At 45.9% G+C, this 16,577-nt stretch overlaps 1 protein-coding gene across 3 annotated transcripts in view; it reads right to left on the reverse strand.

Moving 5' to 3' along the window:
• The window catches only part of MEIOSIN (meiosis initiator), a 40,307-nt gene extending 32,115 nt beyond the window's left edge, over positions 1-8,192 (reverse strand). Inside the window, exon 1 of one of the 3 annotated variants that reach the window (XM_069746148.1) lies at positions 7,942-8,192. Coding sequence is in view for 2 of the 3 variants with exons in the window: in XM_069746147.1 (XP_069602248.1) it covers positions 5,165-5,208 (44 nt within the window). In the remaining variant the exon portion in view is untranslated. Of the gene's footprint in view, positions 1-5,164; positions 5,243-7,941 lie in introns of those variants that run through there. The other 2 variants (XM_069746147.1, XM_069746149.1) reach the window with 2 other exon arrangements.
• Positions 8,193-16,577: the final 8,385 nt, after the last annotated feature.

The following is a 16,577-nucleotide window of genomic DNA, read 5'->3' on the forward strand; positions in this document are numbered from 1 at the left end:
GATAATTTTTGTGACTAAAAAGTTAAATGTTCATTTTTTCCTTCCATGTTGCTTCTGCTGCTGTGAAGCACCTGAAGGGTTAAAAAACTTCTTGAATGTGGTTTTGAGCACCTTGAGGGGTGCATTTTTTAGAATGGTGTCACTTTTGGGTATTTTCAGCCATATAGACCCCTCAAACTGACTTCAAATGTGAGGTGGTCCCTAAAAAAAATGGTTTTGTAAATTTCGTTGTAAAAATGAGAAATCGCTGGTCAAATTTTAACTCTTATAACTTCCTAGCAAAAAAAAATTTTGTTTCCAAAATTGTGCTGGTGTAAAGTAGACGTATGGGTAATGTTATTTATTAACTATTTTGTGTCACATAACTCTCTGGTTTAACAGAATAAAAATTCAAAATGTGAAAATTGCGAAATTTTCAAAATTTTCGCCAAATTTCCGTTTTTATCACAAATAAACGCAGAATTTATTGACCTAAATTTACCACTAACATGAAGCCCAATATGTCACGAAAAAACAATCTCAGAACCGCTAGGATCCGTTGAAGCGTTCCTGAGTTATTACCTCATAAAGGGACACTGGTCAGAATTGCAAAAAACGGCCAGGTCATTAAGGTCAAAATAGGCTGGGTCATGAAGGGGTTAATTTTATAGTTCAAAACTGTCAAAGTGCAGAATAAATCACAGCGAGGAGACCCCTGACACAATCTCATGAGGAATCAGGGGGTTTCCACTGTAGACCCCCGGTATAAGAGAGCAGACTCCAATTATAACAAAGAATACATAGACCCGCGTTATCACAAAGCATAGACCCCCAGAATAAAAATGTAAACCTCCGGGATCACAAAGCGAAGACCCCCATATAAGAGTGTATACCTCTGATATAACAGAGCGTAGACTCCTAGTATAAGAGAGTAGACCCCCAGTATTACAAAGTGTAGACCCCTGATATAATAGAGTGTAGACCCCAGTATTGGAGAGTAGACCCCATGTACTGGAATGTAGACCCCTGATATTGGAGTGTAGACCCCCGGAAAAAGAGTCAAGACCCCTGGCATATTAGCATGTGGACAGCAAGTATAGGAGTGTAGACCCCAAGTATTGGAGTGTAGACTCCCGGTATTGGAGCGTAGACCACCAGTACAGGAGGGTAGATCTCAGTAAAGGAGTGTAGACCTCAGTATAGGAGTGTAGACCCCAGTATAGGAGTGTAGACCCCAGTATAGGAGTGTTGACCCCAAGTATTGGAGTGTAGACTCCCGGTATTGGAGGGTAGACGACCAGTATAAGAGTGTAGACCACAGTGTAAGAATGTAGACTCTGAGTATAGGCATGTAGACCCCTGATATGAGTGTAGACCCTGGCTATAAGCATGCAGACCCCCGGTATAGGAGAGTAGACCCCCGATATAAGAGAGTGAAGACACCAGTATAGAAATGTAGACCCTCGGTATAATATAGTGTCGACCCCCAGTAAGAGTGTAGACCCCAAGTATTAGAGTGTAGACCCCAAGTATTAGAGTGTAGACCCCAAGTATTAGAGTGTAGACCTCAGTATGGGAGTGTAGACCCCTGGTATAACATAGTGTAAATCCCCAATAGTGTAGACCCCAGTAGTATAGGAGTGTAGACCCCGGTAAAGCATGGTGTAGACCTCAGTATAGGAATATAGACCCCAGGTATAACATAGTGCAGACCCCGGTACAACATAGTGTAGACGCCTGGTTATAACATAGTGTAGACCCCCAGTATAACAGTGTAGACCCTCAGTATAACAGTGTAGACCCCGGTATAACATACTGTAGACCCCCCGTTATGAGTGTAGACCCCGGGTATAACATAGTGTAGACCCCCGGTTATAACATAGTGCAGACCCCCCGATTATGATTGCAGAACCCCCAGTATAACATAGTGTAGACCCCGGTATAACATAGTGTAGAACCCTCACCCCCCCCCCCGTTATGAGTGTAGACCCCCGGTTATAACATAGTGTAGACCCCCGTTTATGAGTGTAGAACCCCCAGTTATGAGTGTAGACCCCCAGTATAACATAGTGTAGACCCCCGGGTATAACATTGTGTAGACCCCTGGGTATAACATTGTGTAGACCCCCAGTATAACATAGTGTAGACCCCAGAGTATAACACTGTGTAGACTCCAGTATAACATAGTGTAGAGCCCGGGTATAACATAGTGTAGACCCCCGGGTATAACATTGTGTAGACCCCTGGGTATAACATTGTGTAGACCCCCGGGTATAACATAGTGTAGAGCCCGGGTATAACATAGTGTAGACCCCCGGGTATAACATTGTGTAGACCCCTGGGTATAACATTGTGTAGACCCCCGGGTATAACATAGTGTAGACCTCCAGTATAACATAGTGTAGACCCCCCGGGGTATAACATTGTGTAGACCCCCCGGGTACAACATTGTGTAGACCCCCAGTATAACATTGTGTAGACCCCCAGTATAACATTGTGTAGACCCCCAGTATAACATTGTGTAGACCCCCAGTATAACATAGTGTAGACCCCCGGGTATAACATAGTGTAGACCCCCCGGGTATAACATTGTGTAGACCCCCAGTATAACATTGTGTATACCCCTGGGTATAACATAGTGTAGACCCCCGGGTATAACATAGTGTAGACCCCCAGTATAACATAGTGTAGACGCCCAGTATAACATAGTGTAGACCCCCGGGTATAACATAGTGTAGACGCCCAGTATAACATAGTGTAGACCCCCAGTATAACATTGTGTAGACCCCGGGTGTAACATAGTGTAGACCCCCAGTATAACATTGTGTAGACCCCTGGGTATAACATAGTGTAGACCCCCGGGTATAACATAGTGTAGACCCCCAGTATAACATAGTGTAGACGCCCAGTATAACATTGTGTAGACCCCCGGGTGTAACATAGTGTAGACCCCCAGTATAACATAGTGTAGACCCCCAGTATAACATAGTGTAGACCCCCTGTATAGTGACTGTAGACCCCCAGTATAACAGTGTAGACCCCCAGTATAACAGTGTAGACCCCCAGTATAACATAGTGTGGACCCCCAGTATAGTGACTGTAGATCCTCAGTATAACATAGTGTAGACCCCCAGTATAACATAGTGTAGACCCCCTGTATAGTGACTGTAGACCCCCAGTATAACAGTGTAGACCCCCAGTATAACATAGTGTGGACCCCCAGTATAGTGACTGTAGACCCCCAGTATAACATAGTGTAGACCCCCGGGTATAACATTGTGTAGACCCCCAGTATAACATAGTGACTGTAGACCCCCTGTATAGTGACTGTAGACCCCCTGTAGTGACTGTAGACCCCCTGTATAGTGACTGCAGACCCCCTGTATAGTGACTGCAGACCCCCTGTATAACATAGTAACTGTAGACCCCCTGTATAGTGACTGTAGACCCCCTGTATAACATAGTAACTGTAGACCCCCTGTATAGTGACTGTAGACCCCCTGTATAGTGACTGTAGACCCCCAGTATAGTGACTGTAGACCCCCTGTATAGTGACTGTAGACCCCCAGTATAGTGACTGTAGACCCCCAGTATAGTGACTGTAGACCCCCTGTATAGTGACTGTAGACCCCCAGTATAGTGACTGTAGACCCCCAGTATAGTGACTGTAGACCCCCAGTATAGTGACTGTAGACCCCCTGTATAACATAGTAACTGTAGACCCCCTGTATAGTGACTGTAGACCCCCTGTATAGTGACTGTAGACCCCAGTATAGTGACTGTAGACCCCCAGTATAGTGACTGTAGACCCCCTGTGTAGTGACTGTAGACCCCCTGTATAGTGACTGTAGACCCCCTGTATAGTGACTGTAGACCCCCTGTATAGTGACTGTAGACCCCCAGTATAGTGACTGTAGACCCCCTGTATAGTGACTGTAGACCCCCTGTATAGTGACTGTAGACCCCCTATATAGTGACTGTAGACCCCCTGTATAGTGACTGTAGACCCCCTATATAGTGACTGTAGACCCCCAGTATAGTGACTGTAGACCCCCAGTATAGTGACTGTAGACCCCCTGTATAGTGACTGTAGACCCCCTATATAGTGACTGTAGACCCCCAGTATAGTGACTGTAGACCCCCAGTATAGTGACTGTAGACCCCCTGTATAGTGACTGTAGACCCCCTGTATAGTGACTGTAGACCCCCTGTATAGTGACTGTAGACCCCCAGTATAGTGACTGTAGACCCCCTGTATAGTGACTGTAGACCCCCAGTATAGTGACTGTAGACCCCCTGTATAGTGACTGTAGACCCCCTGTATAGTGACTGTAGACCCCCAGTATAGTGACTGTAGACCCCCTGTATAGTGACTGTAGACCCCCAGTATAGTGACTGTAGACCCCCTGTATAGTGACTGTAGACCCCCAGTATAGTGACTGTAGACCCCCTGTATTGTGACTGTAGACCCCCTATATTGTTGACTGTAGACCCCCTGTATAGTGACTGTAGACCCCCTGTATAGTGACTGTAGACCCCCTGTATAGTGACTGTAGACCCCCTATATAGTGACTGTAGACCCCCTGTATAGTGACTGTAGACCCCCTGTATAGTGACTGTAGACCCCCTGTATAGTGACTGTAGACCCCCTGTATAGTGACTGTAGACCCCCAGTATAGTGACTGCAGACCCCCTGTATAGTGACTGTAGACCCCCAGTATAGTGACTGTAGACCCCCTGTATAGTGACTGTAGACCCCCAGTATAGTGACTGTAGACCCCCAGTATAGTGACTGTAGACCCCCAGTATAGTGACTGTAGACCCCCAGTATAGTGACTGTAGACCCCCTGTATAGTGACTGTAGACCCCCTGTATAGTGACTGTAGACCCCCTGTATAGTGACTGTAGACCCCCTGTATAGTGACTGTAGACCCCCTGTATAGTGACTGTAGACCCCCAGTATAGTGACTGTAGACCCCCTGTATAGTGACTGTAGACCCCCTGTATAGTGACTGTAGACCCCCTGCATGTACATGAGGTGAGCTCTGGTATGAGGTGACCGGAGTTCTCTATGTCGGGCTGAGCCATCACCCGCTGCTCCCTCAGCGCCATCATATAACACCGTCTGTCGCTGATGAGAGCACGGCGGCCGGGAGCGCAGCCCCGTCACCCCTCCGGCACCCACCTCCCCCGCGGAGCTCCGTCCCTCACAGCCGCCGACTCCGCCATATTCCGGGAGGACGGAGAATGGGAGCAGAGCGCCGGGGGCGGGGCTTCTAACACAGCTCCGCCCACACACCTCACTGCAGCCTCATCCTCAATAATCAGGCGGGAAAGCAGATGTTCTGTCACGTGACTGTTGACATCGGCTGGCCTTCAGGGTGACGGTTGTCTTGACAACGCCCTGACCTATGTGCCTGGGAGTTGTGGTTCTACATGGTAAGAGTGAGGTCCAGAATCTATAGAGAGCTAAGTGCAGCCATAGTTCACACCCAGCACAGGCCTGCCGGTAACAAGCCAATGATGCCCCTCAGGGGGGTACAGGGGCCATTACCACAGATGCTGCATTCCTTGGGCTGGCACAGTGTCACCTCCTCCCCTTTTTGATTGGGACCAGTGTTAGGTTTAGGGCTAGGCTTTGGACCAGTGTTAATGTTAGTTATAGGCTTGGGTCTAGTGTTAGATTTAATGCCAGGCTTAGGACAAGTGTTAGGTTTAGGTCTATGCCTAGGGCTAGGCTTTGGACTAGTGTTAGATTTAGGGCTAGGCTTGGGACTAGTGTTAGGTTCAGGGCTAGGCTAGGGACTAGTGTTAGATTTAGGGCTAGGCTTGGTACTAGTGTTAGATTTAGGGCTAGGCTTTGGACTAGTGTTAGATTTAGGGCTAGGCTTGGTACTAGTGTTAGATTTAGGGCTAGGCTTGGTACTAGTGTTAGATTTAGGGCTAGGCTTTGGACTAGTGTTAGATTTAGGGCTAGGCTTGGGACTAGTGTTAGGTTCAGGGCTAGGCTTTGGACTAGTGTTAGATTTAGGGCTAGGCTTGGGACTAGTGTTAGGTTCAGGGCTAGGCTTGGGACTAGTGTTAGATTTAGGGCTAGGCTTGGGACTAGTGTTAGATTTAGGGCTAGGCTTGGGACTAGTGTTAGATTTAGGGCTAAGCTTGGGACCAGTGTTAGGTTCAGGGCTAGGCTTGGGACTAGTGTTAGATTTAGGGCTAGGCTTGGGACTAATGTTAGATTTAGGGCTAGGCTTGGTACTAGTGTTAGATTTAGGGCTAGGCTTGGTACTAGTGTTAGATTTAGGGCTAAGCTTGGGACCAGTGTTAGGTTCAGGGCTAGGCTTGGGACTAGTGATGAGCGAGTGTACTCGTTGCTCGGGTTTTCGTGAGCACGCTCGGGTGGTCTCCGAGTATTTTTTTAGTGCTCAGAGATTTAGTTTTCCTCACCTCAGCTGAATGATTTACAGCTACTAGCCTGCTTGATTACATGTGCAGATTCCCTAGCAACCAGGCAACCCCCACATGTACTAAGCCTGGCTAGTAGCTGTAAATCATTCAGCTGCCCCGATGAAAACGAAATCTCCTAGCAGTAATAAATACTCGGACACCACCCGAGCGTGCTCCGGAAAACCCGAGCAACGAGTATACTCGCTCATCACTACTTGGGACCAGTGTTAGGTTTAAGGCTAGGCTTGGGACCAGTGTTAGGTTTAGAGCTAGGCTTGGGACCAATGTTAGGTTTAGGACTAGGCTTGGGACCAATGTTAGGTTTAGGGCTGGGCTTGGGACCAGTGTTAGATTAAGGGTTAGGCTTGGGACCAATGTTAGGTCTATGCTTAGGGCTAGGCTTGGGACTAGTGTTAGATTTACGGCTAGGCTTGGGACTAATGTTAGATTTAGGGCTAGGCTCAGGACTAGTGTTAGATTTAGGGCTAGGCTTGGGACCAATGTTAGGTTTAGGGCTGGGCTTGGGACCAGTGTTAGATTAAGGGTTAGGCTTGGGACCAATGTTAGGTCTATGCTTAGGGCTAGGCTTGGGACTAGTGTTAGATTTAGGGCTAGGCTTGGGACCAGTATCAAGTTTAGAGCTAGGCTTGGGACCAATGTTAGGTTTAGGGCTAGACTTGGGACCAATGTTAGGTTTAGGGCTGGGCTTGGGGCCAGTGTTAGATTTAGGGTTAGGCTTGGGGCCAATGTTAGGTTTAGGGCTGGGCTTGGGACCAGTGTTAGATTTAGGGTTAGGCTTGGGGCCAATGTTAGGTTTAGGGCTGGGCTTGGGACCAGTGTTAGATTTAGGGTTAGGCTTGGGGCCAATGTTAGGTTTAGGGCTTGGCTTGGGACCAGTGCTAGATTTAGGGTTAGGCTTGGGACCAATGTTAGGTCTATGCTTAGGGCTAGACAATGAAAAAATCCGGCACTCCAAAAAAGATAATTATATTTTATTGATTATAAATCCAGTTTTCAGTTATAACGTAACGTTTCGGCCAATTATGGCCTTCATCAGACTAGGATACAAAACAAAAAATATAACAAAATTTCACAAACAACATCACTCCATAATGTATAAAACAAAAAAAACAAATACACAATAAGAGAACAATTTCTATCTCATACTGCACATATTTTATCATATAGCAAAAAAGCCTTGTATCACCAAGGTGATAATGATGTCCATAATTAACAAAAAGAACAGTCAGCGGAAGTGGTTTTACATAATGAACACAGAAATACTACACGTGGCCAATTTTCTTCAATTACAATTATCCTTTTCCTGGAATCACTCCACTTTAATCACCTGTACTCTCAATAATGTACAAAATATCCCCAAAAAAATATATACAAAAAAGAGAAAACTTCATATGAAAACCAAAATATAAAAGGAAAAAAGTATTATTTCATACATTACACCTATGTAGTATCCTACCAAATACTAATAGTCCCTAAGGTAGACATATAAATGCTTACCGCAATATGCAGAGCTTGTATAGACCACCATAAGTGTACTAAATGTGACTCCGTCGGGAGTTCTATAAGAGAAAGACAGCAGTCCAATCAGTAAAAGAAAAAGCGAAAGTGAAACTAAGAAAAAATAAACCACCGGCCAGTATCCAATATTTCACCGCACACCGCGGATTACTGCTGTGATTCACCGGACACACTTGCGGTAAGCCCCCTCTTTGGGTTCTGATGTAGTTAGTCGATAACCTTTGGATACTGGCCGGTGGTTTATTTTTTCTTAGTTTCACTTTCGCTTTTTCTTTTACTGATTGGACTGCTGTGTCTTTCTCTTATAGAACTCCTGACGGAGTCACATTTAGTACACTTATGGTGGTCTATACAAGCTCTGCATATTGCGGTAAGCATTTATATGTCTACCTTAGGGACTATTAGTATTTGGTAGGATTCTACATAGGTGTAATGTATGAAATAATACTTTTTTCCTTTTATATTTTGGTTTTCATATGAAGTTTTCTCTTTTTTGTATATATTTTTTTTGGGATATTTTGTACATTATTGAGAGTACAGGTGATTAAAGTGGAGTGATTCCAGGAAAAGGATAATTGTAATTGAAGAAAATTGGCCACGTGTAGTATTTCTGTGGTCATTATGTAAAACCACTTCCGCTGACTGTTCTTTTTGTTAATTATGGACATCATTATCACCTTGGTGATACAAGGCTTTTTTGCTATATGATAAAATATGTGCAGTATGAGATAGAAATTGTTCTCTTATTGTGTATTTGTTTTTTTGTTTTATACATTATGGAGTGATGTTGTTTGTGAAATTTTGTTATATTTTTTGTTTTGTATCCTAGTCTGATGAAGGCCATAATTGGCCGAAACGTTACGTTATAACTGAAAACTGGATTTATAATCAATAAAATATGATTATCTTTTTTGGAGTGCCGGATTTTTTCATTGTCTGGATATAGGGGTGGCATCCCTTTTCTGAGCACCCTATTTTAAAGGAGGAGTGATGTGATAGAATCTTCAAATATGCTTAGGGCTAGGCTTGGGACTACTGTTAGATTTAGGGCTAGGCTCGGGACTAGTGTTAAATTTAGAGCTAGGTTTGGGACCAGTGTTAGGTTTAGGGCTAGATTTGGGACCAGTGTTAGGTTTAGGGCTAGGTTTGGAACCAGTGTTAGGTTTAGGGCTAGACTTGGGACTACTGTTAGATTTAGGGCTCGGCTTGCAACCAGTATTAATGTTTGGTCTAGGCTTGGGACCAGTGTTAGGGTTAGATTTAGGGCTAGGCTTGGGAGAAATGTTAGGTCTATGCTAGCAGGGTCGAACTGGCCCACCAGGATACCGGTGAAATACCAAGTGAGCCCCAGAGAAGGAGGAAGAAGAAAAACATTTTTTTTAGGGATGCGGAACTGCAGGAGGCAGGGGCGCGTGCACGCAGTCCCGTATCCCGACCCACCGCCACGACCAGGGCCAGCGGCACCACCCGGCGAACCCAGGTAAACGCTGGGGGCTCTGGGTGTACAGGGGGTGGGACACACAGTATGGGGCCCGTGAGTCGGGGGAGCCTGATGCCAGCGCTGGCATGTTCCCTCTCTAATCCTCACCGCTCCTCGTTCCCGGCAGTTGCAGTGTATTCAGCGCCCTCTGACTCTGCGACGTCCCAGGGTAGAGGCTGCGATGGCGTCATCACTGCGCGCTCAGCCTCACTGTCCTGAGCATTGTAGAGCCGGGAGAGACGCTGAGGGTACCAGCACACGGCCTTTCACAGCGGCAGTCGGCAGCCATTATAATGACCACACCGAATATGAAGCCACAAGAGGACTCCGGGGAACGCAAGAAGGTGAGGAGAATCTCCCCCCTCTGTGATTTGGCAAGGTAGTGGCCATAGGGGGCCAGAGAGGGGACATAGGGGTCAAGGATAAGGACATTAAATAAAGGGGCCCAGGATGGTGACCTTATTAAAGTGGACATTGGAGTCAAGGTTAGGGACATTAAATAAAGGGGCCCAGGATCTGGCTCCTTATTAAATAAAGGGGTGACATAATTACTGCACGGAGGTCAGGATGAGGAACATACATTATTGGTTTATGGTTTCAAGTGGGGACATAATTACTGTAGGGGCCAATCAGGGACATCATTACTGCTGCAATTTAATTTACTTTTGAGGTTACTGTCTTCTATGGGAGAGAACAAAAGGAGGTCCTGCTACTGTGCTGGGCAGCACTATGTCATTTTTTAAATCATCTGACATAGTGTAGAATTCTGGGGAAATAGTGGGGAATGTGCTCTGGAAGTGATCAGCTATAGATAACTGTTATTTTCTGCAGAGACGAGTCCTTGCTGGAAGAAGTGATGACGGTCTGCACTGGATGAAGATGAAAGACTTCAACTACAGACGTCACCGGTGAGTCAGTGCGTTACTTGTACACTTACACTATATACTGTATACCGTGTATAGAGCTCCTGTGTATAATGTAACTGGTGATCACTGTATTATCTGTACACTGACACTATATACAGAGCTGCTGTGTATAATGTCACTGGTGATCACTATTACCTGTACACTATACACTATATACAGAGCTCATGTGCATAGTGTCACTGCTGATCACTATATTATCTGTACACTGACACTATATACAGAGCTCCTGTGTATAATGTCACTGGTGATCACTGTATTCTCTGTACACTATATACAGAGCTTCTGTGTATAATGTCACTGATGATCACTGTATTACCTGTACACTATATACAGAGCTTCTGTGTTTAATGTCACTGGTGATCACTGTATTATCTGTACACTGACTATATACAGAGCTCCTGTGTATAATGTCACCGGCGATCACTGTATTACCTATACGCTATATACAGAGCTCCTGTGTATAGTGTCACTGTTGATCACTGTATTCTCTGTACACTATATACAGAGCTGTGTATAATGTCACTGGTGATCACTGTATTATCTGTACACTGACACTATACAGAGCTCATGCGTATAATGTCACTGGTGATCACCGCATTACCTGTACACTGACACTATCTACTGAGATCCTGTGTACAATATCACCAGTGATCCCTGTATTACCTGTACACTGACGCTATGTACAGCGCTCCTGTGTATAATGTCACTGGTGATCACTGTATTACCTGTACACTGACACTATATATAAAGCTCCTGTGTATAATGTCACCAGTGGTAATATTAGTGTTATTAGTATTGTGGTTTTTATTAATGATCAGTATTGTAATACTCTCACTATATGGTGGTCATGATTTGGTGGTATTTCTCTTGTAGTGGTAATATGTGGTCTGGTCATGGTGTGGCGGTATGTGTCTCCTGTATCTGATATTATTCGGTCACTATGTGGTGGTAATATGTGGTCTGGTCATGGTATGACAGTACTTGTTCCTTTGTATGTGGTATTATTGGTTTTTGGTATAGGGGATTGTGTTGTGAATGGAGGTCACTTGTTCTCTCTGATATTAATTAGGGGAACATTCTTGATTTCCAATATGGATGAAATACTTGGACGTTTAACCCCTCCCTGTCCTGTAAACTATTACACAGTAGCAAATATGCACTTACAGGGGTTCTACGGTGAAACCAAGTAATCACATGTCCTAAGGCCATGTTCACACATTCAGTGTTTGGTCAGTATTTTTTTTGTCTAAGGCCATGTTCACACCATCAGTATTTGGTCAGTATTTTACCTCAGTATTTGTAAGCCAAAACCAGGAGTAGGACAATCAGAGGAAAAGTATAATAGAAACATATGCACCACTTCTGTATTTATCACCCACTCCTGATTTTGGCTACAAATACTGAACGTGCGAACGTGGACATAGGATAAGTTATAGATTGGTGGGGGCCCGACTGCTGGGACCTGCACCGATCTGCAGAATGTGAAATCTTATCTCCATTAGTATGGAGCGGCATGTATGACTTGACCACTGACCTATTCATTCCCTGAGGGGCTGCACTTGGCTTTTTCGGGAAGTCCTCAAAGAGGATGAATGGAGCTGCAGTCAGACATCCCATCTGCCGCTCCGTTTTAAAATGGGAATAAAAGTGTTCTGTCAGGCATAAAAGTTCCCCATTCTTTTTTTCAATGGTCGGATTCCACCGATCATTAAGTTATCACCTCCCTAACCTGTGGATAGCACCCTTTAATTAGAATTACCATAATTGTGCATCCCAGTTATGGTGGCGCACAGTAGATGTGCAGCAGTCTCCTGTGTTTTACAGTCGATGTTCCACTATATCGGGGATAACGGCTAAGTTATTTGCATATAGCTGTAGGGTGGGCCTCTAGAGTCAATACCCCCTATGGGCCCCAGACACCCCAGTCCGACCCTGGGGACCAGTGTTAGGTTTAGGACTAGGCTTGAGACCAGGATTAGTGTTAAGTCTAGGCTTGGGACCAGTGCTATGTTTAGGGCTAGTCTTGGGACCAGGGTTAGTGTTAGATTTGGTACCAGGATTAGTGTTAGACTTAGGGCTAGGCTTGGTAGTTATGTTAGTTTTAGGTCTATGCTTGGGACTAGTGTTAGCGTTAGGTTTAGGTCTAGGCTTGGGACCAGTGTTTAGTGTTTTTTTTAGAACGGCTTCACATCTATGTTGCACAGAGTCATTATCTTCTGCCCCGCTCACCTTTTATTCCAGCCCAGGATGCTCGGACGACATCCCACAATCTTTTGGCATTTGTTGGCTTTGCCTCAGAAACTGCATTTTTGATGTCGCCCCACAAGTGTCTATCGGATTAAGGTCCGGGGATTGGGCCGGCCGCTCCATAACATCAATTTTGTCGGACTGGAGCCAAGATTTTGCTCGTTTTCTGGTGCGTTTAGTGTCATTGTCTTGTTCAAACCCCCATCACAAGGGCATATCCTCTTCAGTGTAAGGCAACATGACCTCTTCAAGTGTTTTAATATCTGCAGACTGGTCCATGATCCCTGGTATGCAGTAGATAGGTCCGGCACCATAGTAAGAGAAACCTGCCCACATCATGATGCTTCACCACCATGCTTCACTGTGTGCAGGGTGTATTGCAGCTGAATGCAGTTTGAGGGTCGACTGACGAACGAACAGTCTGCGACCATTGCACCCAAAAAGAACAATTTTACTTTCATGAGTCACAAAATGTTTCTCCATTTCTCTTTAGGCCAGTTGATGTGTTGTGTGGAAGATTGTACCCGCTTCAGTACATGTCTCTTTATTAATAGTGGGACCCTGCTGGGACTTCTCACTAAGAGATCAGCGTCACACAGACGTCTTCTACCTGTCACAGTCCTCACAGGTAACATGAGGCTGTCTTTGGTCATCCTGGAGCCGATCACTGGCAGAGCTGCGGCCATTCTTCCATCATTAGAATGGTCGTCTTCCTTTTTCCTCCACGTCTCTCTGGTTCGGCTTTCCATTATAAACCGTTGGAGATCATTGTAGCTGCACAGCCGATCATTGTCTGATTGACCACACTGATTGATCTCCACACTGATATTACTGTGGACACCGACTTTCAGTTACTTATTCTAATACACGGACTCAGAAACCTGCAGGTCATGAATGTGGAGTCTGGGGGTTTTCTTAGAATCTCCTGCACCAGCTGGTAAATTGTGTGACGTGTGGTGATAGAATTTATACCAAAACCAGCGATTAATCTGGTCAGTCCTGTTGGACGGCTGGTATTTTGAACACCACTTGACCATCCGACGTGTTATGTGCCATACGCGTTTTTTCTACTTCTTGTGGGTGGATTATTAGATTCTCCAGACGTTCACATTAGGTGCAGGATCCACTACTAGATGATGACAGTAGAGTATGGAGGATGCTGGGGCAATATTGACGCCACCTGTCATGCCATCTGTTAGACTTCGGCCTATGCAGTTCTGTGCTGATGGCATCGTCTGCCACAACTTGGTGAACGGCGTTGCTCGCCTCCGATCATCCATCGTCACCATCTGTTCTGACCGGGATTTTCCGCACCAGCGCACAAACAAGCAGCATGGAAAGCTGGGCACGTGCAGAGGTGGGAGAGCTGCAAGCTCCTGGCACTGTCCGGGCACACGACAATCATCTGTCAGGGTAACATGGAAACTGGGGGCAGCCGATCACCCAGCTGACAATGCACAGTGACGACAATGGCGGACAGACAAATATTTATCTGACTGAGCAGTGGGCGACATTTACCCAACGCCTCTCGTCTCACACAAAGACCTAATTGGTTATTCCAACCAGCAGTCCCATGTAAAGTCCCCGTCAGGGCCAGACATACCATTGGTTCAACCGGTGCCGCTGCACAGGGGCCCGGGAGCAAAGTCCAACTCCAAGGCCTCTTCTATTACAGACAAATAAAGGGGAGCATTATATGGAGCTAGTGGACTGCAGGGGGGCCCATATATTGCACGGGGCCCCATTCATGATGTATGAAATATTAACCCTGGAAATATCAGTCGTTTTCTCCTGTCCAATCCTGTTCTGCCTTTGTGGCAATCCAGAGGTGTAATGGCAGACCCATAAACAGCTGCCACCCTCTATGGGCACTATTGGGGCGAGCGCCCTGATTCCACCCTGTCTCCCCACCCAGGTAATGTTGGATCCCCGTCCCTGTCCGCAGCTCATTGCCAGCCCTGTCAATAATCATCCCACCACCTCTCGTCTGCGGCTTGTTTGCTTTCCTCAGCTCACGCTTGGCCGGATTAGAACAGATTACAGATGGCAGCAAAGGCGATAAGAGACGAGCACTGTGATATGGAGGCTGTAAATGTGAGCTCGGGGCACAACACTGCGCTGAGTATTGATTTATGAGAAAATTAGGGTAGGGCAGCGTGGTCGCAGTGTCACCCCGATAATACGTGTGCGCAGGCGATGGTACAGATTACACGGGTTGTGTGTTTTTACACTTGTAGATGCAATGTGAACGCTGCACCGTGGACCCTGTGCCATCACACCAGCATAAATCAGGAGGTTCTCGACGTTGCAGATCGTCCAGCCGAAGTTGAAGCCAAATTTTTGATAAGTGAAGGGACCTGATTAGAAATGACAGTTGCAGCCACTTGGCCATCATTATCGGGGAGGACGTGGGCGTGTAAACCCATGTAATCTCCGCACATGTGTCCCAGCCGCTCCCTGATTCAGATCCTGGAGGCAGAGACATCAGGACACAACAAGCGACAGCGCATCCCGGCAGTCACTCAATGTACAAGAGACCAGGTCCTGCAAACGGTGGGTCCCGATTTACAATCGCATCTCCCCAATCTCTAGAATAGCCCTGGTCTGAGGATGAAGTCTTGATTTACAATCTCGTCTGCCAATCTCTGGATTAGACCTGAACCTGCACAAAGTCTTGACAATCTCATCTTCCAAATTAGGAATAGAACTGGTTTTATAGACAGAAGGTCCTGACAGTCCCATTTTCTAATATCTGGAGTACACCTGGATCCACGGATAGAGGGTCCTAACGATCTCGTCTTCTAATCTCTGGAATACATCTGGATCCACGGATAGAGGGTCCTGACGATCTCGTCTAATCTCTGGAATATACCTGGATCCGCGGATAGAGGGTCCTGACGATCTCGTTGTCTAATCTTTGGAATATACCTGGATCCACGGATAGAGGGTCCTGACGATCTCGTCTTCTAATATCTGCAATACACCTGGATCCACGGATAGAGGGTCCTGACGATCTCGTCTTCTAATCTCTGGAATACATCTGGATCCACGGATAGAGGGTCCTGACGATCTCGTCTTCTAATATCTGCAATACACCTGGATCCACGGATAGAGGGTCCTGACGATCTCGTCTTCTAATCTCTGGAATACATCTGGATCCATGGATAGAGGGTCCTGACGATCTCGTCTTCTAAACTCTGGAATACATCTGGATCCGTGGATAGAGGGTCCTGACGATCTCGTCTTCTAATCTCTGGAATACATCTGGATCCATGGATAGAGGGTCCTGACGATCTCGTCTTCTAAACTCTGGAATACAGCTGGATCCGTGGATAGAGGGTCCTGACGATCTCGTCTTCTAATCTCTGGAATACACCTGGATCCACAGATAGAGGGTCCGGACGATCTCGTCGTCTAATCTCTGGAATATATCTCGATCTGTGGATAGAGGGTCCTGACGTTCTTGTATTCTAATCTCTGGAATACATCTGGATCCGTGGATAGAGGGTCCTAACGATTTCATCTATTCTCTGGAATACATCTGGATCCGTGGATAGAGGGTCCTAACGATTTCATCTTCTAATCTTTGGAATACATCTGGATCCGTGGATAGAGGGTCCTGATAATCTCGTCTTCTAATCTCTGGAATACATCTGGATCAGCGGATAGAAGATCCTGACGATCTCATCTTCTAATCTCTGGAATACATTTGGTTCCACGGATTGAGGGTCCTAACGATTTCATCTTCTAATCTCTGGAATACATCTCGATCTGTGGATAGAGGGTCCTGACGATCTCATCTTCTAATATCTGGAACATATCCCGATCTGCAGATAGAAGGTCCTGACAATCTTGTCTTCTCAGTCTTCCCAACAGATTGGATCTATAAATTTCTCCAGACACCAATGTTTCTCCCATCTCCAGGTACAGGGAATATTCCAGTTGACATGGTTGATCCTCTC

The sequence above is a fragment of the Ranitomeya imitator genome, chromosome 2, assembly GCF_032444005.1.
Source record: "Ranitomeya imitator isolate aRanImi1 chromosome 2, aRanImi1.pri, whole genome shotgun sequence".
Classification (NCBI taxonomy): Eukaryota; Metazoa; Chordata; class Amphibia; order Anura; family Dendrobatidae; genus Ranitomeya; species Ranitomeya imitator.